The sequence below is a fragment of the Apteryx rowi genome, unplaced genomic scaffold, assembly GCF_003343035.1.
Source record: "Apteryx rowi isolate R43461 unplaced genomic scaffold, aptRow1 scaffold_145, whole genome shotgun sequence".
Taxonomy (NCBI): Eukaryota; Metazoa; Chordata; class Aves; order Apterygiformes; family Apterygidae; genus Apteryx; species Apteryx rowi.
In genome coordinates, this window is record NW_020447697.1 from 1,679,636 (window position 1) to 1,703,205 (window position 23,570).

Consider the following 23,570-nt stretch of genomic DNA (forward strand, 5'->3'; position numbering starts at 1 on the left):
TGCAATAAGGTCAGGGGACAACAGTGTTGTAATCAGGTTCCCAACATAGTGGTATCTGCACTGTTTATGAGTTAGGAAGCAGATACTTAGGGAATCTCAATGCACACTTAAATTGAGGGGGCACAAGTGCTTGTCAGGGTAGCTGTTACTGTGAGATACTAACCCTTAAATTAAAAAAAATAAAGAAAATTTAAAAAAAGCAGAGGTTTGATAGCAGAGATATAAACTGATGAAACTTGCTGGTTTTCAGGAAGCTAAAAGTCATCTACTATTTTAGATCACCACTGTGATCTTTAGTACATTGGAATATCTTCCAAAAACCAAAAGCTGAACGAACGTGTTTAGCTAGCATTCTTTGCACCTTCCTTACAAATGCCAGTGTTTGCTTCAAACTGATGCTCACCACTTGGGGTGGGGGGGAAGGAAGAGGAAGGAGGGGAGAAGAGGAGGGTTGGACTTATGTTTAATTATATATAAGCTTTATTCTGCTGTTCTGTACGGCTGCTCTACCAAAACCTATTAGTAGGCATGTGAATTGCTTTAGAGAGAGAGTCAGTTAACTATAAAGCAGAACTTTTCTGTCTAACAGCACTGACCAAATGAAGTCAGATTGACATCTGTCCTTGGACTTTACCACACAGTTTCTGCCCGAGTTCGGAGCAACTAGAGAACTCTTTCCTTTCTACTTAGCCAGAACATATTTGAAACAGCAGATTCTGAAACTGCAACTCTGGATAGTGGGGTTGCCATTCAAGATACTGGTTTTCAGCATACCTACTAATGGACAAGCAGCCAATTCACAAAGTCCTTGCATTTGCTGCCACTCAGGACTGGAACCGAACGGCAACAAACATCAAGGTACGCTGGTGTTCCAGCGGAGAGGCGTCCGGACCACAGACACCACCACGACAAAGACCATGCAACTCCCCAGCGTGTTCACTGTCTCACAAATCAGCCAACACTGACCTCGAGAATAGCCCTGCTCTCCAGCGCTCAGAAACTCATACCCCAAACAGGCAATGACAAGATATTCACCGAAGCAACTTCATTCCTTTTAGTTCTCTGAATTACAACTCCTGTTCTTAAAGGGAGCACTGTAAGTCCAGAATACTGGTGTGGCCTACAGAATTGAAGTGCAACTTAGCTTAGGGTTGCTGCACTGAATCTGGCTGGCTGGCCATACACAGCAGTCTGTGTTTTTCTTAAAGGGCGCTTTTCTGTTGAAACAGAGGAGACAAGGAATGACAAAGCCGTACAGGCGAAAGGGCATGAATACATCCCAGAATCAACGCCTCTGATAACATTTCTTCACAGATATGGAATGAATGAAGAATATGGAATATGTCACAGATACATGCCTCAGGTTCTCACATATAAAAAAAATAGCTATTTTTACCATCATAAAAATGAAGTGGGAAACATTTGTTGCTGTGCTATCTCAGCTTATATCGCTCCTTATACTTCTGAAGCCTCGAGATAAACGCAGTGTACTTCATTTTATTGGTGTGATGTCAATCAATGCCAGTATATTCAGCCCCCTTCTCACTGAGGATTAGGAATTTATTTAAAAGCCATTCTCTAAAGTTTCATATTTCCAACTTACGGCTCCATTTTCTACTTACTATTCCCTCTGCAAATTTAGACACACTATGCTTCAATGCACCAGGTGTGCTTTTATTTATTCCATGTGTGTATCTCATGTCCCTCAACCAAAAGCGATGGGAACTATGCAATGAAATTATTCTAGGGGAAGGAAAAAAAAAATCTCCCAATACATTTTTAGTCCAGTCAATGATTCCTTACTATTGTTCTACTGCCGTTCTCGCCCTTGTCGGCAGGGGGGAACCAGGCACCCTACCCTACATTTGAGCAGGTCAGGATGCTGAGATACAGTTGCAGCAAATTATCAGCTTAAAATCTAAAAACTCCTCAATTTTTGGCTCACTGAATTAACTGAAAATTCCCACTTATTTCAACAGTGTAGTACAGAAACTTCAGGAGTCAAAGACTTGAGCTGGATGGAAAATGCGGAGACCTACAGGGCTTGGAACAGGGAGCTCAGTTCTTGGACTATAAACTGAAGGATATGTATTATTTCAGAAGTGAACTGAACCCTAAAGACTGCCTTATTCTGAAACCCATGAATGAAATACAGCAACCAGAACCTGCGAACATGTCCAAAATATCAGATCTGCTTTGAACTCGGATGTTGCATGACAGCTTTTCAGGAGCAGCAGTGGCATTTCTAAATTGTAAGTGCCCTCTAGCGGCCGTCATAAACCATCAGGGTAATTGCAGATGATCTTTAAGATTTTTAAAGGTTGAAGTTATCTGGTATATTCGATTACTGGAGGAATACGCAGAACGTTTTAGTAGCCAACTGAACTCACCTAAATCTGCTATGCAGCATTGTCCATTTTTCTTAACGAGGATATTTTTGCTCTTCAAGTCCCGATGAGAAATGGCAGGCTTTCCCTGGGTTCCAAATATCTCTATGTGCAAATGTGCAAGACCACTGGCTATGGACAGTACTATTCGTAGGCAGCTGACAGTGTCCAGGGTAGTGAGCTGTAGATAGTCATATAGAGACCCCATTTCGTGATAGTGGGTAATTAACCACAGCTGGGTGCTAGAGTTTCTGGAAGTCATATCAGATGCAATAAAACCTAAAAAAGGTAGGGAAGAAGAGAAAAGAAAAGGAGAAACCACAAAATAAAATGACAGAGCTCATCCAAGTCTCCCCCAAGACATGAATCAATACTACTAGGCCCCTCTTGTAATTTAAAGCTCAGTTTAATTGAAACTTGTCCTCTGTTACACAGCGAAAACAGAGGAGATATGTTTTGTGAATAAACTTGAATTAGAATTCTAAAATGTACTGACATATTTGGCCAGTCACACCAAACAACTGCTTGTTAGGACCACACACTTTCAAAAAGTTTTTGTTTCTGTTTTTTTGCTTTTTGACACAAAGTATGGCCAAATCCCAATGAAGGACTTGGGGGTGGGGGGAGGCTTCCGCTTCCAGTTAAAGAGTGCCGCATTGCAGCGCATCTGCTGCTGTCCACTCAACAGGATTACACTGGAGAGAAGCAATACCTCAAACAGGCAAGTCATAAGTAATCACTACTATATTTAAGCACAACGAGCAGCCGGTGCTGGTTACCGAGGAAAGGGTTAAACGTGTTTCAGATGAGCTTCACATCTCAATAAATGCACACTATACATCGTGCCAGCTTCGCTTCTGCTTTCAAAGTAAGTCCCTCTGGAGCACTTCAGCAACCATTCCGACACGTCAAAAGCTCGCTGTCCCTATGGGAAACGTCACACCCTTCTGATCCAATGTAGATAGGAAAAGGTGCATCTGGCCACAGCAACAGCTTGTCTCCAATGGCCTCCGACTGCCAGAAGGCCACATGAGGGTTGCTGCAGCCTGGTAAATTAGAAGACCTCCGAGACTGCTCTAGGCACCAAATGCCTCATCTTAATTGCCCACCAACTGGCAACGGAGCCACGGGATATAAAACCTGGCAGACAGCCAAGGAGGGCTTGGCAGCACCCGATTAGCACAGCTTCTTCACCAAAAGAGTAATACTAATTCTTCTGTTCCAAATACTGGGCAGTTTAACTGGTATACAAATCAGTTCTGTGGTAAAGCACGACAGAGCACCTCTAGCGCATCACAGCTAGATTCCACCATCATTTTCCAGAAGGGAACACAGAAGAATCTTTTCTATGCTGACGAAGCTCAAGAGAACTGCTTTCAAAAAAGTGGTGTCTTAAAACTGAACCCAAGAACCTAACAGGAAGGGAGCTGCTCCTGAATTTACTGTGTATAAGCACGTTGTTGACCTCAACGGCTTTTGGAAAGCAACAGAAGTTTTATTCCCAAGTTAGAGGAACAAATCATGTTTATTCAAAGCCCACATATGACATTTGTCAAAAAGAACACCACCTACTTTCTCTCCTAGTTGTCGGATTTCTTTGCAATATGACTCTTTTGTAACATGTGATATTATTTAATATTGCATCTAAAAAAATTCTATAAAATAGCCAACAAATTTGACAGTTATCAAGAAAGACTAAACACAAACACACGGACATGGGAAATGTGTAATAGAATTTCTGCCAAGTTACTTGCTATCTTGGGAAGGAAAGTTCAATGATTCACATTTCAGGACACCACTAAATTATTTTTGTAGTAACAAAGTAATTGCTTCAGGAAGCATTCACCAGGCAAGGAGAAGGCAAACACCTAGGAGGGTGTGCTATAGAGCCAAGGAATATTCTCAGACAGAAAAACAAGAAGGAACCTAAGTAAAACTGACTGAAATATGACAGATTATGGGCAAGGTAATGTCAGCAAACAGGCCATTGCTGTCATTTGTAAGGGTGACGCACAAGTGAAAAAATGTCATGTCTACCAGGAATCAAAAGGGCTAATTAAATTTCAACCATGGCTCGCAACATGAAAGAGCCCTTTTTCAAGCTCTCAAAACTGACCACAGAGGTGCAAGGGATACAGAAGATTCAAAATTATTAAGTACTTTCATATTTGGGGAGGAAAATGAGATATGTCATAAAGGGCAACTATAATTGAAGTTTAAACACCAAATGAGATTTACTAGTTTGACCCAAGCTTTGAGCAGAACAGTTGATTCAAACAGAAGAAACTAATGGACTCATACTACAGCTCACTCAGGCACATAGAAAGAATTCAAATATTGAAATCTCATTAGAAACGCCTCCCTACTCTTCTTCCCCTCATTTCTCCCAAGTAAATTAAAGCTATATCAAAACTAGATCCACCGCCCAATCCTCTGCTTAGCCCCCAAGCTACGCCATGACAGATGTTGCAAGGCTGAATTCTTTGCATGGGGATTTGTGGCACCTCCTTCCTTCTTTATGCGCTGTGCTGCCGACAACTGATTAATCAGATTGATTGCTTCTTGCTAGATTATTTCTGCATGAGGGCAATGAATCATTGTTGCTGTGACTCCTTCTCCAATTAGAGGGCTCAGATTTCATCACTCTCCTGCCAATCTCTCCCCACTTTGAATTCCCTTCAACCATTTATCACAAACACAAGAACCAAACCTTGAAGAGTGCAAGGTATCTGGCAAATCTGCAGTACTTTGTAAGTGAACTGCTTTAACTCACTTACGTGACTTACGATAGAAAAAAAGGAAATTGTTGTTTTACTTACCTAAAATATTTTCATGCCGCAGCAATACAGTGTTGTACAATTCAGTTTCCCTGAACCAGGATTTTTCATCCCGAGAAGAAAAGATCTTCACAGCAACATTTTCTCCTTGCCACTGACCCCTCCAAACCTCTCCGTAACGGCCCTTTCCTGGAGAGAAGTGGGAGGGGAAGGACAGTGAAACTTTTCAATCAACAATCTTCACAAGGCCGAACTAGCTAAGAGGATGGAATTCAATCCAGCCTAAATGAAGGCACTAAAATCAGTACGTGGTACTGTCCTGTATTTTACATAACCAAACTAACATGACAATATGCAAACACATGTAGCCATTAAACCCAAGCTAGTTTCTAATAACAGTATGAGCTTGCTCCTAGTGTGCATTCATACACGTGTACACACGCACACACACGCATGAAATACCATTGATGTATTTATTGTACAGCTGAACAAGGTTATGGGACAGGTGTAAACATTTTTCTACAGTCCCACATATTTGTCCCTAACACTTTCCAAAATTCATTCTTTGCAATAATAATTCCTTTTTCATTTTGTTTAGAAAGAACAGAACCACTTCACGCACAACTCCTTGAGGCAGGGTTACCTTAAACTCACGATGCCTGCAAAACCCAGAGATGAACAGTAACTGGAGACAGTTCCTCCCTGATGCGTCCCCTCCTCTTCTCCGCCCCCCCACCCTAAACAAAACTCAAAACAGTTATGGCCCAAACACCACACCGATGTACTTTCACCACCACTGCAGACACTAACTGCTTGACTTTCATGCTGTGCTTCGCTGTCCCTTAGTTTTCCCTGCTTAGGTTGCAGACGGAGAACGCGGATCATTCCTCCTCCACGTTGGCGCAGCACACGGAGCGTTTGTCCCGGGCAGGCGCAATTACCCCACCACCAGCAAAGCGAGTGCGGTTGCAACTCATGCAGCTTGCACAACATACTTTAGGTCAGTGCACATAATACAGATATCTACAAGTTCTGAAGTTAGGAGGAGAGAAATGATATAAGTGCTGGGGAAACGGCCTTTACGTTTTTCCTGTAACATCAACCCTCGCAAAGACAATCAGCATAGCCAGACATGTAAAATACAGAATGCTGATTAAAAAACAAGAACAAAACAAAAAACCCCACCCTTAGATGGGGACCAGGACACATTTTTTGCATGCCAAGCTTTTACCCAAATAGCTCAGAACAACATATAAAGTTATTGAGTGCCCAACATCAAAGCAACACCCTGGACAAGGCACACTGGAAAAATTTGTGATTACTATTTTTATCGCAGTCTAAATACAATAGCCTCAGTTTTCACGCAATGCATTCTGTCGTCTGTGACAATATCTGAATTCCGCTTTTCACTGCTCTGCTGTTCAGGAGCACGTATGAATCAGCAGCAAGCATAATCAAATGAAAAGAGATACCCAGCACTGATGTGTCAACGCTGTCACCCAGAAGAGACTTCCCACGCGAGAACTTTCATCTAGTTCTGCTATATAGGCTAAAACACACGGTCTCTCAGAAACAGTGCCAGCCAGAGCTAACTTAGGAGCAGGCATAATTCCAGAGAGACCCACACATTCACATGCGTGCACAGACAGAGATGTCTCTATATCGCAGACTAGAAACCTCTCAAAATCATCATACATATCATATCTGACAGCTCCTGATGAAGAGAAATTGCAGAACATCAGAAGACGTACACCCGGATTTAATGCAAGTGTGAACGTTTGTGTCTACTCAACACGTACTGTAGCCAAAAGCAAAGGAACACGGGTAAAATGCAGGTAACTCACAGCAATTCACCTGTTTTAGTTGGTGCCCAATTTAGCACCTCGAAGAGTTAAAACTTCCAGTGACTTACAGGAACATGTTAACTGTACGGGGTTCAAATCATTGAAGGAGCAGCATAACATGTATTTAAGACAGATTTCTCCTAATGGAATCCATTATTATTACACCTCTACCCACCTCTCTAACGCCAGCACAGCATGTTACCTCAATGCCTCTGCCTCAGGATAGCTTTGACCCAAGTACTTCCTAAAATTATTAAATTCAAATTTAACGCTATTCAATTAGCAATCCTCAATTGCATATTTTGACCATTTGAAAATTCAGATGCCCATTTTTCAAATGAGTTGAACCCAATTTTTCTTAATACAGGCAACTGCAGCTTTCAAACTTGCTCTCACGTCCTGCAAAAAGAACTCTCAAACCCTGGACAGATGGGGGATTTAGCAAACATGGGGCTAAACATGGCAAACAGTTTGGCTTTAGGAAACTAAATTTATTCTTCCCATATCTGAGCCAGTCCTCAAAACAGGGGGATTCTAGTTGAACAAAATAAAGCAACTACCAAAACTGACTGTCATTATGATGAACAAAATTATTTCCCTTATTCTTCAAGCATGTATTGAAATTTCTTTGCTATCTCAGAACTGAACAATAAAGGATGGTAAGCAAAAAGGTGGGGTATTCACCCTTTTTCCTATGATTTTGAACCTTGCTTGTCCCTTTGCAAAGATAAATCCTAAGGCAAAGAATTCTCCATTTTCCTCTTTTATAACAGAAGGGGAAAATAATAAAATATTTTAAAACAAATAATTTGAAACTTAACAAGAGAATCTAGAAACATTACAATTACTTTCTGGAAGTAAAAAATATTTACTTTCTCCAGTTTCTGCATCTTAAGTTCAAAAGCAAAAACATTAGCAGCTAGCATTTTCCAGCAATGAGAAATCCATCAACGCTTAAAACCCACCTCTTACTGAGGGAAAAATAAAAATGGAAATCATATATAATACCTTTAATATGCCATGTGCACTATCATTAGCTCTATGCTAGTGTAACTTCTTTTGTTTTTAAATCTACTACTTGTATCCAAAATCCCTGTGAGTGAGGAACATTATCTACAAGTTCATCTATACAAGTATCAGCATCATGTGATAAAGGAAACAGAACAAGACCCTGCAGATGCAGACATATTCTGAAGAGAATGTAATGGACCCTTAAATTTAGGCAAAGTGCTGCAAAAAAACAAAAACCCAAAGCAGTTTTAGGGTAGGGTTACCAGAGGGCTTTTCCCCTCTTGGGGGAAAGGGGAGCAACAACAGTACATCATAGCCTGCACAGTCCCAAAGCAACAGTGTAGAGCAGGCGAGCTACAAGAGATACCAAAAAGGGGCAGAAATGAGCACCACTGAGATGCCAGCCAGTACTATGTACAGGAAAAAATGATAATAATAATAAAAAAGATTCGGTCCTATGGCCCCCAGAGCCCAGTGCAAGTTAAAAGTTGGCGCCTTCCTGGCAAAAGTCAGGCTCCTGAAACCTGTCTTCTCTATGGTCTCCAGCTGTCAGAACATTCACCCAGGAATATGTCTCCCACATTAATTCCTTCTTCAGCCTGAGGGGATTTAAACCCACATTATCCATTTTCCTTTTCTAATGGCACAGAATCATGCCCTTTTTTAAAAATGCTAGCTTAGTTACTTAGCTTGATGCTTCAACTCCAGATAGAAATAAATCATTTAGATTTAAGATAATTCTAAAGCTTTCTAATTCAATACCATTTAATCAAGAAATGTTTGTTTCATAGTTTGACAGTTTCAAACTTCAAATTGAGCTTGCTTTTCTAAAAAACAAACAAAAAAAACCCCACAACACACAAAACAAACAAACACACCACACACACCACAAACTTAACCTAAAAAGTGCCCATTCAAACAAGCCTAGTTTGTATTTTCTAACATTACCTTACTGAACAAAACCCAAAATTTTAATTAGGATGGAAGACAATTTTCCCTGGGCATTTGCTAGTAAGACCTGTCATTAGACACGTAAACAAGACTTCTACTAACCTACACACTCCACAAGTGTGATCTGGCGAGCCACCGTTCTTTGCACCAAGAAAGGAAGTCCAGAGCCACTTCCAGATGTGCAGGAATGGTCCAATAAATCCTGTTCAGAAGGAAAATCAGAAGTTTACAACATGAGAGAAATTGCATTTTTTTCCCCCATTTAAATACATAAAGGTACAGGCTTCCACTTTTTCACAGGATAGGTTAACTTAAAGCTTAATACTGCTGGTGTCACAGAGGCAGCAGCAATACCAACAGGCCACTCGGGATCAAGATCCTGCTGTTACCATCGCTGTACAGACGCAGAGAGTTCTCTTCACAAGATTTTACCACGTCAAAGAGCACGCCATACAGAAGGGAAGGGGAGGTACAAGTTTCATACCATTTTCTATTGGAAATTTTATAAACATGAGAACAAAAGCAAACAAATCAAGCATCATTTTATTCTCAGATTTTTTACTCTATCTTTTATTTGGTGTTCCAAGCAAGTTTTTTGTATTAAAAGGAAGAAAACGACGTTTCCTGCCTGGGATCTCACTGCTAGCGCACGAGCTGTCCCTCCAGAACGCGATTCCAGCCACGCCGATTTCCCAGCACTTCGCTGTTCCCTCACTTAGCTCATACCCTTGCAATTCTGTATCGGGGACTTATTCGAAATAGCTTAATATCATCTTTTTCTTCAAAATTTTCTATGCCTTGCACTAATTTCAGGCACCTTAGTAAGAAATAAACTTAACTTCTCTGATTCTCCTATATTTAAGCCCTTCATCCCTATATGATTAGGGGGGAAAAAAAACAGCATTTACTTTTGAATATTTATACAAACTTTTCCTATTCTTCCAGTTACCTGCGGTTTCTTCTTAAAGACTGCTAGAAGGGCAGAGGGACAGAGATGTGGCTTTGCCAACTAGAGCTGAGGTCACGTCCCAGCACTACTGATCTGAGGTATCAACTGCTCTCAAAGTCTGCTCTAAGAATCCCTATGAACAAATGCGCACTCGAGAGACACTGAGAACTCTAACTATTTTATATAAACAGACTCTTGAAACACTCACAGCCAAAAAGTTTTAAGTGTAAATGGTAAGACAAACAATTCCTGCTAAACAAGTCAGCTTTGCAACACCTTTACAACGCAGGCTACATACGCATTTGTGCTGGCCTGACCATTTCAGTTGATGACTGGGGCATCGGTCTTGCTGAAAAAAATTAGAGAGATTCTTCTTTTGGATCTAGCCGAGCCAAGTGGAAAGGTTATCGCCTACTCCTCGCGTCATCAAGCTCAGAGCCACCTCCATGGAAGAGGTTAACTGCCCACTCAAGGCAGCCAGTGACTCACATTCCCTGCCCCGCTCCAATGGGAGTGAACAGGAAAAACGACTGAAACGGCCGGTCTCGACCGGAGGGGTCAGGAAACACCACAGAGGCCCCTTCACTCGGCGCGCGCGAGGGGCAAATAACCCCGATAACGGCACAGCTGCTTGCCGAGCCCGGCGCTGCGGCTGCCCTTCTGCAGGGCAGAGCGCATCAGCTCAGAACGCCTTCGTGATCTAGTTTGTACGGGCAAATTACACCGTTTGGGATGGAAAAAGAATACGATGCATACGTGAGGGAAAAGCCTCACATGCTTGTCAAACAAGCTTTATTTTTAAGTACATATTTAAGGCCACTGATTTTAATAGGGTTGAAGATTTGCACACCTGCTTGGCTCACCTATTACCAAAGAAACATTGGAAGTCTTCTCTAGTAAAACGTAAAATATTTTCTCTACTGAAACACATTCCAGCAGATGGCAGCACCTGAACACTCCAAAATTAAACCTCTTTTAGAGAAAAGTTTTCTGAGAAACAGAAGACTAAGAACTGCATGGAGGGGGTGCGTTTGCACAGCAGCCCAGGCTGCGTGTCGTGCACATGCAATCCTCCTTCACTTTTGAAAGTCTGAGCACGGATTCATGAAAACTATGCATCCATGCAAAGCTAAGCTTCAAATACAACTGAGCAGAATTAAGGCTGTCCTAGCAATTTTCGTTTCCATACTCCTGAATGCCCAGCTTTGCTTTGACACAGCAAGTACCACTCCGCTGGTGAAATACAACATGTAGTGCTATTTGAGATGTCCTGGTGTATCTTGCTGACCTCCAGATACCACTCCAGAGAAGCACAGGTGCCCTGAAGGTTCTGTATCATATCCGTCAGCCCCATACAGATGCCTTAAATACCAAAAGGCACCTTAATGGCACTAGTCACCTCTGTTTAAGCAATCAAATCCAAAAAATAATACTTAAAAATTAACTTAGTAAGGAGCAGTGAAGACAGACCCAATCATGCAATTCTCTGCTGTTATACAGGTTATCTGCAAAGCTGAGTAGATTTTTCCATGATTTATCTGCAGTATGACAACAACCGCTAGCTCTAGAAGCCCATTAACTTCAACAGGTAAGCAAAGGGGAGGAAGATGCATGCTTTGGTTAGGGCCAGCTTCACACTCATTAAACAGAAAACTGAGGTAATTTGGGAATAACAGTTTTCAAGTACAGGCTCAGGAGGGACTGTGCTCTGCAGCCCTTCGTGCTCTTCTTCACTCCACCCTCATTCTGCCCTAGGTCCAGTTTTCCATCCATTACACTACTCTTCCTCCAGTAGGCTTCCACCTCTTCTCTCCACACCGATTCCTAACTTCCTTCCCTTTCCACACTGTTCCCATCTTGCCTGTTTCCCACCTCAGCTCCTGTTCCTGCTCTTGCCTTCAGTCCCGTACAGTCAGTCGCACAGCCTCCTGCTCCGCCACACTAACAGGAGAAGCGCTGCACACCCTCCTCCTCCTCCACCCTCGGCCCCGCAGCCAGCACCACGGCGCAGGAACCTTGGCTCTGGGAAGAAGCGTGCCCAGTCTCAGAGCAGAGCAAACACAGCCCAGCTAGCGCATTGCATCTGCAAGGGAACGGAGGCACATGCATATCTGTCTTTTGGAGAAAAGGGGAAAAAAAGAGCAACAGAAGTCCAATATGCCTGAGATGCACCAAGACTTTCTGCACACGCACTGCTAAAGCGATCTGCACGCGCACGGAAAGTCACTGATAGCATAACACAATCAATCCACGCAAACAGCAGTGGCCTTTGCCTGGGACTGCTTGGTATCCAGACAAACAGCCAAAATCAGATAAAAAAAGAAAGAATACAGCTGGTGATGAGCAAAAGCGATAGCCTACTGCAAAACTCACTAAAATTGGCAGATATGCACTTGTGATCTTCAGCAAACTTAGCTGCCAAGCAGAAACCCCTCTTAGCATACAAACTTTTTTTTAAATTATAAGCTTTTAAACTGGCCCAAAATGGAGAATTCTGAGAAGAATGGCAGCAAGCACATCTGTGGTACTACAGGGGTTCCCATGATACATTTCAAGTCCCTGCCCTAAATTAGAACTTCTTTAAGAAACATAACTCAAGTAATTTATTGCCAATCCTACTCAAAGTGGCTGAATGTTGCTAGATGAATATTCCCTCCAAAAAATTCAGTCTGTGAGAGACAACAGGCATGGACAGTTTCCAAGACCATTCCAGCCTGGCACAATTATAAACAATTGCAAGGAGTTTTAAAATGAGTAAGGTGATAGGAGTATTGCCTCTATCAGCTACACCAGATAGGTAATTGATACTCCAGAAGTTTCTCCAGGACAAATCTTTTTCTTAAAAGCTTTATTATTCACTAGTATTTTTAGCATATGGAAATGTACTGTAAGCTCATAGAAAGCATAAGCACCTAAGAGTGTAATCAAATGTTAGAATCCCATTACCTTTTTAAAATGATAATACCAGCTAATTTTGTAGTTAGAAAATCTGTTTGCACCACGTTACTGAACTTTTTTCCTTTACAAAGGAAAGTAGGATAGAAAAGCATAACCATAATCAGCTTCATAATATCTCCAGCAAACTGTACTTCCAGGTTTCAGCCAGATCCCATGAAATCTCATTTCTCACTTTTTTTTTTTTTAAGTGTTCAAGAAAGATAATTTAAAAGTGACAGGAAACTGCCATTTTGCTGTTTTATCCAAATTGTGAACTCATTTTCCTTCCTGTTTGTATCAGAAAGGAGCAAAAACTCGTCTGCAACAATGACTGTGAAAACAAGATTTGAAGAGGCCGCAGCTCTTTCCGTTCACCATTAGGAAGCTTAGGGCTCTAAGCATTTCCTGCACTATGGAGACTAATCCTAAACGTAAACAAATCTGACATGTAACAAAACCCGAGATTTAAAACACACAGAGGAGAAAAGCCTGGAACATAAAAAGACTTACTGTCGAGACGGACATTTAGAGACAAGGAACTGCATCTTTTCCATTACCACCACTCGAGAGGCACGTCGGAGGCACGTCAGAGGCACTACTACAATCAAAGCTGCAAGGGTTTGATAGCCGAGAACAAAACAGCTCTGTTAGGCCAAGCCTCCACAGCTAGTAACTTTTCCACTTTCTTGTAAAAAGAATTTTTGATTTATTCTTCCAGGCTTTAATCACTGTCTCCAAGGAGCATTAGATGATTTGAGCACTTCAAGGGTTTGCAAAGGGAGAGGAAACGGCCTAGCGGATACTTACCCTGATAAGAGATAAGAGCCGGTACGAGCTGGAAATCACTGCTTTAAAACAGATACCTAGTTACAGCCATGCTTAGTTCACGGCGAACGTATAAAAACTGGCTGCTTTTAAAACAGTAACAGGGAATCAAGCCTTGTGGGCTAACTTAGGAGAGCTAAAGGCATTGGAGGAAGAAAAAAAAAAAAAGGCATAAAAAAATGATTACCAGGTATAGTTTTTACAGGGCCAAGCTGAAGCAGAACAGCAGAGCAGTGTCAGGAAGCCACTGCAGTTTGCACCACACAGTTCTGCAGTTACACAAACTGTCCTGATATTTCAAACTCTAGGACAGAGGCATATTCCACTGCTCTGTCCTAACAACGGAGCTACCAGTTAAAATACCAGTCTTATTTCTTCCACCCTTTGTATTTCCTCTGCCTGGCATCCCATCACGGGGTATCCCAAGGATCTTTCCAGACTTTTGATACGATTCCTGGACTGCAGGACAGAGAGCATAAGAGTGGCCATCCCAAGGACCCTCTAGGCCCGTCTCATCTCTGACTGTGGCCAAAAGCAACAGAAAGAGCATTGGAATATAATATTCTGCCAGCCTCCGAGCACATTCAACTCGGACTCCCTCAGCCAGATTTGGGGTATTTTTGTTTTTCATTTGTTTGTTGGGGTGGAGGTATGTAATTAGCAGCCTCTGGTCTTCAAATCTTGTCTCTCTTGAACTTGTAGAAACTCATAGCATCTACAAAAACCTTCAGCAATAAGTTCCACGGGTTCAATTACCACTGTGTCAAGAACCACCATCCTTTATTTTTCTCCTTACTCTTACTTGCTCATTTTGAGGCCTTTCCCTGTTCTTGTACTGGAGAAGGAGGCGAAGAACTGATCCCTCTCCAGCCTCTTCTTGTTGCTCATGGTGTTGTATATCTCTGTCACATCCCCCTTCAAGAGGGCCACGTTTTCCTTGCTGAAGACTAGGCTACTTGCCTGTTCCCCGCACAGGCTGTTTCAGAGGCCCACGGCAGGGTCATCCAGATGACTGGGAGTCTGATTCTTCAGTTTTAACCTGTTCTTCCTCAATGAAGGATTTTCCCTACCACATGGAAATGGTAATCCTTACTGGCCAGCTGAAACACCCTGAAAACTTTGTCAGCACATACTGTCTTGTGATGAAACACTTTTCCACATGATTTTTTCCACTGCTTATTCACAGCAGTGTCTTCTAGAAACACCTCTGCCTCAAAACAGATGCAAGAAACTATTTCCAGCTCCCCAGAATACTTCCATTTCTGACTGGTCCCAAGGACCTTCCTTTTAATAAGTTCCCACAGCTGCCTGCAGAGCAGTTACCAACTTTCAGGCAAAGAGGAGCTAAAAATATATAAATATATATATAAAATAATATATATAGACATATATGGCACAATCAAAACTGCTTCCCTAGTTGGTGGTAAGCGACACTTTCTCAAAAAGATACAGAAGGTTTTTCCCCACCCAAGTTAAACACCTGTTTCAGCTCTTCTCCTCTCTCTTACTGAAGCTAATAAAGTCCAAAACAAAGAAAGAAAATGCCCAGAAAATGTACAAAGTAGCATGTTATTAAAAACATTTGCATTCTGGACCATTTTTATTCCTCTAGCCACTTTTCAACCCTTTAGGGAAACCACATTAAGGAGGGAAAGCACAGAAAGGACTGAAGGGAAAAGGTTTTCCCACTTCTTCATGTTTAAGAAGGCCTAAAGATTTTATTTGAAAAATGGAAAAAGGAAGGAATTTCTCCTCTTTGCATTTGTCTCTGAAGCAAACCTCAAGCTGTCTCTGAAGCCTTACCTGCCCAGTTTTCATAAAGCATGGGGAAGCTGTTGTGAATACTTTTCAGGCCCCAAGTGAAGAGTAAGATTTTTTAAATCTTTTAAAAGGAACAACTTCTCCAGTTGTTTTCTTTCCAGAGACTGAGTGAACTAAAATTGAATTATTAAAATCTATTTTTAACAGGAATAAACAGTCCTCATGTCTTCAAATTCCCACTACTCTCTTCTGTCATCAGTATCTCACTGACATTCTAGTCATCCAAGAGCCCTTCAGCTAGAATCATGGGAGTCAGCTTTGAAGTTTTTAAAGCTAAAAATACCTGTTAGGGTCTGTACTTCCTTCTTCCCCCACCTTCACATCTTTCCCTCCTACATTTCAGGCTGTCTTTGATATATCAGAGAGGCAATGCATTTTTACATCTTTCATATCATTTTAGGCTACCCAACATCTGCACATACCCTGTTTTTCTGGTAGGTCAGGAATCCCACTGGCTTTAGACATTACTTCTAGGAACAAAAACAGCTTGACTGCAGCTTGCAGCAATTCTCTAAGTCAAAGAAACTGAACGGGCAAAAAGCACTTTTTTGCTTAAACTTCATTTACACTATAGACTTTCCAATATAGGAATCTCACCAACAGAAGTTCTGGCGCTAAGTGCCACTCCCCAGCAGCAAAAGGTTTTTATCATTGACTTGGCCATGGGTTTTTTTTGTTTGTTTTGTTTTGGGGGGGGGGGRGGGGGCAGGGGTAAGGGTGCTGGAAGCAAAGAAAGGTTACACAATCTTTTACCGGGTATAAAGATTACTTACTGCCAATGTACTGTCTCCAACATTCGATGCAATAAGTCCCTCAATTGTGCCATATTCTGCATCTCTAGAATTGAGCCTCTCCATATGGTTTTTCTGTATTCTCCGGATGATCAGCACAGCTACCGCAGAAAAAACTATCAGCACTATCACAGGAGCCAGTATGACAATGATTAGTGTTTCCATGCTGTAACCTACAGCTTCTCCCTGAAGGGTTTGCCCTTGGAAAAAAAAGAGAAAAAGTTTGAGAATCCACAGAAAAAAATTAAAAATCAAACACACGGTAATACTGACAGCAGCATTTTACTTGGTAGCCACCTACTCTGAAAGCAAGGTCCTAACTCCGCCAGAGCTATTTAACATGCATGCTGCTAGACAGACTCCCCGCAGAGCCGCCAGAACAAACCGAGCCCCTTCAAAATAAATCCCACATTTGATTGCGGGATTCGAGATCACAGCTCGCTCGGGGAGAGTAACTGCACTCTGAATCCGTTTGTGCACTGTAACCCCCACGACTCACTCGGGCACCGGTCACACAACTGGTGGATGTCGGATGTAAGCCAGCGAGCCCGAGGGTGGGGAACGAAGCAGAAAGGGCCCCACTGCATTGCTTAAAACCCGCTTCTCGCCAGCACAGCGGCCATCTCACTCGCATCGCACCAGATCAAAGCTGAAGCACTTTCCTTTCTCAGGATTCACCATTTATAAATTAGCCTTTCACCTTTAGAGGAAGGCAACTGTGCAGTGATATTCATGTTGCACAGGTATCCTTGGCAGCACTCCACAGCTTGGTCAGGAGATGGAGGTGTTTTGCATGTCATTTTCCCTTGTTCGTAGACTTGGAAGCAGCCCTTCTGGTAAACCTTAGCACCATCGTTAATGCTCAAGGACGCAAAGCACTGCTGGCCCTGGCAACGATCTCCATTCCCACAGGACATGCCTTCGCACACACATTCGTAGTGGACCATATTTAGCTTCAGTTCATCATCTGTAAAAAGGGAAAGTTGAGGAAAAAAATGAATCATATTCTTAATAGCTTCAGTTATATTGACATGACTAACTCTTTAGACAATAAAATTTCCTGTTTAAAGGAAAAAACATTACTTGTAGTTAGTGCTGAAGAACCATCAGGTAGGAGATCACAATACTGATTTATCTGATTCAGCAAGACAAAGATACGAGCTTGCACCAAAGAAATACCAGTCATACCTGGCCCACTACAGGTGCCCAAACTTCCAGAGTTCAATGACATTTTGCATTGCCTCACGCACATACACTACCGCAGGCATACAACATGGGAGGGTCATCTACATAGAGACAAGCAGCAGAGGAACATTAACCAACAGTGTAAATTTAAAGCAGATTTGCTAAACCACGTATTTCTATGTGGAAGCGGTTATTCAAGTATTCTAGAAATTATTTTAACTAAATCAAATTAAAGCCACTTAAATTTCCAAGTGGACACAGCTACACAGGATTTAGTGGGTTTTAGTGGGTTTACTTCAAAAGTAAATTTGGACCGACTTTCCCAGGAAGACAAGCCTTTGAGCAGTGCCTTGCAAGTGTGAGAAAGAGTAGCAGCACACACTATTACTAGGCACAACACATTCTTTCTAATTCCAAAAGCTTTAACTAAGTAAATGGAAGAATTTTTAAAGCATAAAATGGAAAACTATACTTCCAAGTATCCTCAGCGAAATGTCCAAGTTCCCTAGCTAGCAGAGCTACTCTTTCTACATGGAGCTCCAAAACGCTGTCCACGCACAGTCGTTTTCTAGACTAGAACAAATTTTTAAACACCCAGTACTGACATACTGTATCTGGTCACTCTGGTCATGGAGCAGAGGAGATGACACAACAGAGAAAATACTGCGTACAGGACTACAGAGAACTTTCCAGAGACAAACCACGCTCCAGTTTTCTGGACGATTCGATTGCCTATCACAGTAAGCAGCGAGCTGCTGTCGTGCCGTCACACATAATTAAGAAAAGAGGCGTAATTCTGACGGACAGAACACATGTCGCTACTCACTCTTGCATATATTCCACTCACACACACACATTTATGGCAAGTCAGCTTATGTTTACATACTCTTCTTCAATTCTTTCTAGCACGCAAGAAAAACTTCCAACCACAAACGCAGGAGACGTTCCTAAAAATAGCAGCCGAGTGTAACATGTGTTTGACTTTTTCAAGCCTATCATTAGAGTCTGCCCACTGGGAACATAACTCAGCTTTTTTCCCTTTGCTTTTCCCCTCCTCCCACAATGAACAAATATAATTTTCCATTTTTGAATTGCTAAAGTAAAAACTAACTTGGGGAAGTTTGCAATCAGACAGGGTCTATCACATTGATTTCAAGTACAGGCATATATAAACCTAGGGGGTTTTTTTGGTTTGGTCTGGGTTTTTTGGTCAAACAGATTCCTATAATCAATGTTTTGCTCCCTCTTCTCGCACAACAACAGCAGAAAAAGACAACTGGTGTTATAAAACAAAAGCCCTTAATCTTGGTTCCTCTTGTTGGAGCCCCTGAAGGCATTTAAAGCCGAAGATCTGTAACAGACTTTCTTCCAAGTTGTAGTCACGATCTGCCTCGGAGTCCGAGCGCCACAAGTTTGGTAAGGACAGCTTTCACTGGACAGCCCTTCGGGTAGCAAGGATTTCGGTCCCTCCAGCAAGGAAAAAATTCCTGTTGCCATTAACACACATTGGTCTGCTAGGAAAAAGCTGAAGTTTGCAGGCTGCAGTAACGGCCATTTCAAGTATTTAGTAACAGCAAAAACAACTACTACATAGACAGAGGAGGACAACCTACAATCCAGGAGCCACGCTAACTCCGCAAAGAAAATTCATCTGGGTTGCAGCCTGCTCCAGCTGGTTTCCCTCTTCTCTTGACCCTAGGGCCCTTCAAGACCAAGGAAGCTTCAGGAAAGCCAGGGGAACAGTTCTGGCCAAACCTTTTCGTGGAGCTCCTACAGTGCCAGAAGGGGTCAAGAAGCAACTGCAAGCGCACAGGCCTGTTAACCTGCCCACGCAGAGCGGAGCTGACATCCCTGAAGAGCAACAAACCAGCGCAATGCAACTCTAAGCACGCTACCCTTCCTCTTCTGTAGGCTGCTCTAGGCTCGAGGTAGGCTAAGTGATCTAACACGACAACGGTTGTGGATCCATTTAACAGAACATGAAGATGCAGTGACCTTGACTATATATACACACGTGTGAACCACTACAGATCCTGGCGTGTTTGTAGACCAATACAAATCAGTTATCCACTGTTTAAAAATCTGGCAAAGAACTGAAGAACTCCTGGACTGGAAAGGGAGAAACTCTCCTTCATGGCAGTTATTATTCCTTATGCCCAAACTGCTTCTTTGCTTACTTGGTAGGTTTTCCAGCTCCATGGTGTACTGCCAATGTACCTGCCAGCACTTTCTTCATTAATGCTGTTGCAATGCCACACTCAGTTAAGAATAGGTTGAATTTTACTCCAGCACAAAAGTTTATTCAGACTGCAAAACCTGCTAAAGCCCTGTATCGCTGCTGTTCCAGCCTCAGCCGGCCACCGGCTACGATGGGATTGGGGCTAGAGAAAGGCACCACATGCAAGCCAGGAGATGCTTCAGTGAATACTTACAAGCTAAATGCTCTACTATAGCAACAAGGCGTTCTCAGTATGCACAAAGCCAACTTTGAAGGGTTGTTTAATCTAGCCTCACTTCTCCCAAGCGAAACCAGCTGCGCTGGCACAGCATGGTTTTGTTGGCATATGGTGAATCCACGTCGGAGGCACAGTTGCGTCGAGCGATACTTCTCCGCAGCCCTCACGAGCGTGTTTGTGCTAGCAAGTCTGGGGAGCAGACATGACCGCCAAATGCCACTGGCCAGCTGCAGTCGAGAGAGATGGCTGAAACGGATTAACCCCCCCAAACGCACACACGCTTACCCAATAACAGCTCCAGGCACGGAATGCAGTCAGGCCAACTACACACGCAGCAAGCAGCCAGGCAGCATAAGCAGGCAAGAAGCCAAACTTAAAAATACTTTCATTACCTAAACACATTCACTGCATAGATTTTTGTTTCGTAATACACAGGCTCATCACTGCACTTTTGGTCCATATAATTTATTGTGTACGCAAAAAAAATCTGACTGGCCAAACAGAGATGCAGAGATTTGCATTAACTTCTCAGAGCTTTATGTCTAACTTAGTTTCACACATAGTTTATTGCTTATTACTATGAAAGTGTCAAAACTGGAGCTCCTTTACTTTGTTTGCTTATTTACTTAGTGAAAGACAGTAATTACAGTGCCCCATGTATCACTGTGAATTATTTAGGTATATAAACAGAACAAGAACTCAGATACTCCACATTTTAATCAATAAAATGGGATTTCCAATGTTTATCTTCAAAGACCTCCTTTTTATGACTGCACTGAATACGTTATGCTGGATACGGTGCTCCTAGGTGCAGGTACACAAGCCTTCAGTCTTTAAATTGTAAGTTACTACTAATGAAACCCACATATTCACGGATGCCCACAAGACAACATAAGATTTTGAGAACTGGGGATAACTACAGACATGCATATTGGTAAAGAAGCAAACACAAGGTTTTTGCTTCTCTGTGAAAATGTTATTTTACATGATCAGTTCCAAACTAGACAGTTTTATTTCATATGTTGTATCCAATTCCTGGATTATAAACATTTTGTTTAAGTGCTTGGAAGCATATCAAAGTTTTAATTTCTAAGAAAACATATGTAACTGATTTCTCTGGTACTATATCTTAATTTTGGGGTGATATCTCTTTACATTTAGAATGGCAATTCATTTTCCATCCAACAGCTAGTAAAATAGGCACTTGGCCACTTTTTTTTTTTTTTTTTTTAAACACTAGAGCAACATTCAAGTCTCTTAAATTTGGCTTGAATAGAATGCCTACATTATGTGAGTGATACAGTCATCAAATAAGGCACTGCAATAACTGCATAAAATAGTAAAAACAACTATAGTAATAAGAAAGAGTCAATTTTCTCTCTAAAGACACAGTCTCTACTTATTATATGTCTTAAAGAATGGCTTTCACAATATCAAATCATTTCCTTCCAGCAATGCTCTAAGTGTACTATCATCACATGCCCTTCCTTACAGAAATTTCATTTTGCAGATAAAAATAAAAATTGCATGTGTGCGCACATACACACACTTGACACCTCAAAGGGACAACTCACATGGCGGTGCAGGACCTCTTAATATGGGCCTGAGAAAAAGAGCCAGGTGGCCAAGGACTGACGAAATTAAACGCGATAGACAAAATGGGCCTTAGTTCATAAAGATCTGACTTCATAACGGTGCAAATTTAATAGAAGTGATTCCATCTAATTAACTCCCTCTTTACCGAAGAGTTCAGTAAAGCAAAAAAGGAGGAGATCTCCAAGTACAACAAGAGGAGAGAGAAGACCCACCAGCAGACTGTTTTTTTACAGCCCGCAGTTGTGCGGCAGGAAGCTGTCATGCCTCCGCGACCGCATACTGTACATGCACAGACACTGCGATCATCAGCTAACCTCGGAGAGGCACAGCAGAGTTCAGCCTCCAGAACCACAGGGGCTCGGGCACCGGCACCAACGACCACGCAGAGCCATATTAAGGTTATCATCCTTTTTGTACGCTTGCCACTAGGGTCCGAGAGTGTCACCACCTGCTGAGTAGGATCATTCTTTTCAAATGGGAAACCTTGAAACCAAACTAAAACATTACTAATCATATGTGAAGCTTGTTTCAATATTCTTTGAAATAAGAAAGTTGAGGAAGTTTCCAGTAGGACAAAATCTCACACTCAAGGCCAAATAATATTAAAAAGGCAGAAATATTCTTTTTCTTTCTTAAATGACTAGGATAAGGCAAAGAGGTGAGATCTATTAGGGCTACATATAATGAATTGAAGATGAAGCGAAGCAGACAAGGAAAAATTAAAATCTCTTTGAAGTCCATTTATCTTTATATTAGACTTTCTTTTGGTGACGTTATCTTCGCTCTATGACACTTAGCCATTTCAGGGAAACAACAAACAATAAGCTCATATCTAATCCTGTCTTCTGAAGCCCAAGATCAATACAGAGTCTGCACCCAGACACTGCTCTAATGTATGTCCAGACATTTAACTCAACCATGAAAGAGGGCAAGAATCTTCTAGTCCAATTCTAGTGAAAGGAAATGGTCTGATCTGTGGTAAATACAGTAAGATAAAAAAAATCCAGAGACTTTGCTTCCCCCCCCTTATTTTGTGCATATATCAAAGTGAAGACAACAAACAGCTGTTCTCCTCAAAATATCAACATTAAAAAAAAAAACAGAAAAAAAGCATGCGCAAAAACATTCCTGTGTCCCTAGAAGCACAGCTACACTGTCAGAAAGGATATTTCCAAAGACAGCCTGAGGAAAACCTAAACAAAACCGAACCAGGAAAATGCCATCCCTGTGTAGCTAACGCAAAGAACGTGCTGCAGCCGGGACGCGCACAATAGTACGAATCCGCTGCAGGTCACCAAGAGCTCGCCTGTTGAACAACCCGCGGGTGACACAAGCAAGAGGAGGTCTCTCCATAAGAAAACTGTGAATACGGTCCAGAAACAACTCCGGCACAGGGCCTTTCCTTGCGATCCTGCAACAGCCCAGCTGGAAGGCCCCGGTAAGGGTCGCTCCTCGGCTGTCTCGGAGCTCGGCTCAGGGACGCAGGCCCCAAACCCTGCCGGGACAGCTAGACCCCGGGCGCCAGGACCAGTGCCGGCCTGGCAGCGGCGTTGCATGTGGTACAGGACCGCTGGCTTACAGTCGGTGAGAACTTGGCTGCTCCGGAGTGGGACCCCAACTCCCATGAACCCCTCTGGAATAAGGGCTTACAAGCCGGGTTCATTATGAGCTGGTTGGGGACTTGATTCAGCTTGAAATTAGAAGAAAGAAAACTCAGCGCTTGCCATAGAACTTGTGGTCACCAATTTTACCAGTTACAGGCAAGGTAACATCTGCCTCTAAATGCAGGAACTACCAGAGACCACCATCCTTAGGCTGCAGGCAGAGGCCAGGGGTCAGCGCACAGGGAGCAAGGGCACCCCTGCAGCTGCCTCTGGAAAGCAGCGGGACACGGCCTCCAGCGGCCCAGCTGTCTGCTCCCAGGCAGGGCAAGACCTGTCTCCACGACCTGCTAGCAGGCGGCAGGGTACCGTCTCGCCTCCCCCTCAAAGGGTCTCCGCAGGAGCATCCCCCCTCGGAACTCACTGCAAACGCAGGTCT

At 42.5% G+C, this 23,570-nt stretch overlaps 1 protein-coding gene across 1 annotated transcript in view; it reads right to left on the reverse strand.

Moving 5' to 3' along the window:
- Window positions 1–23,570, reverse strand: part of ACVR1 (activin A receptor type 1) — a 37,509-nt gene that overhangs the window by 11,147 nt on the left and 2,792 nt on the right. Inside the window, exons 2-6 of the mRNA XM_026058295.1 lie at window positions 16,994–17,260; window positions 16,276–16,493; window positions 9,073–9,172; window positions 5,207–5,353; window positions 2,391–2,666 (exon numbers count right to left, since the gene is read on the reverse strand). Coding sequence (XP_025914080.1) covers window positions 2,391–2,666; window positions 5,207–5,353; window positions 9,073–9,172; window positions 16,276–16,493; window positions 16,994–17,260 — 1,008 coding nt within the window. The remainder of the gene's footprint in view (window positions 1–2,390; window positions 2,667–5,206; window positions 5,354–9,072; window positions 9,173–16,275; window positions 16,494–16,993; window positions 17,261–23,570) is intronic.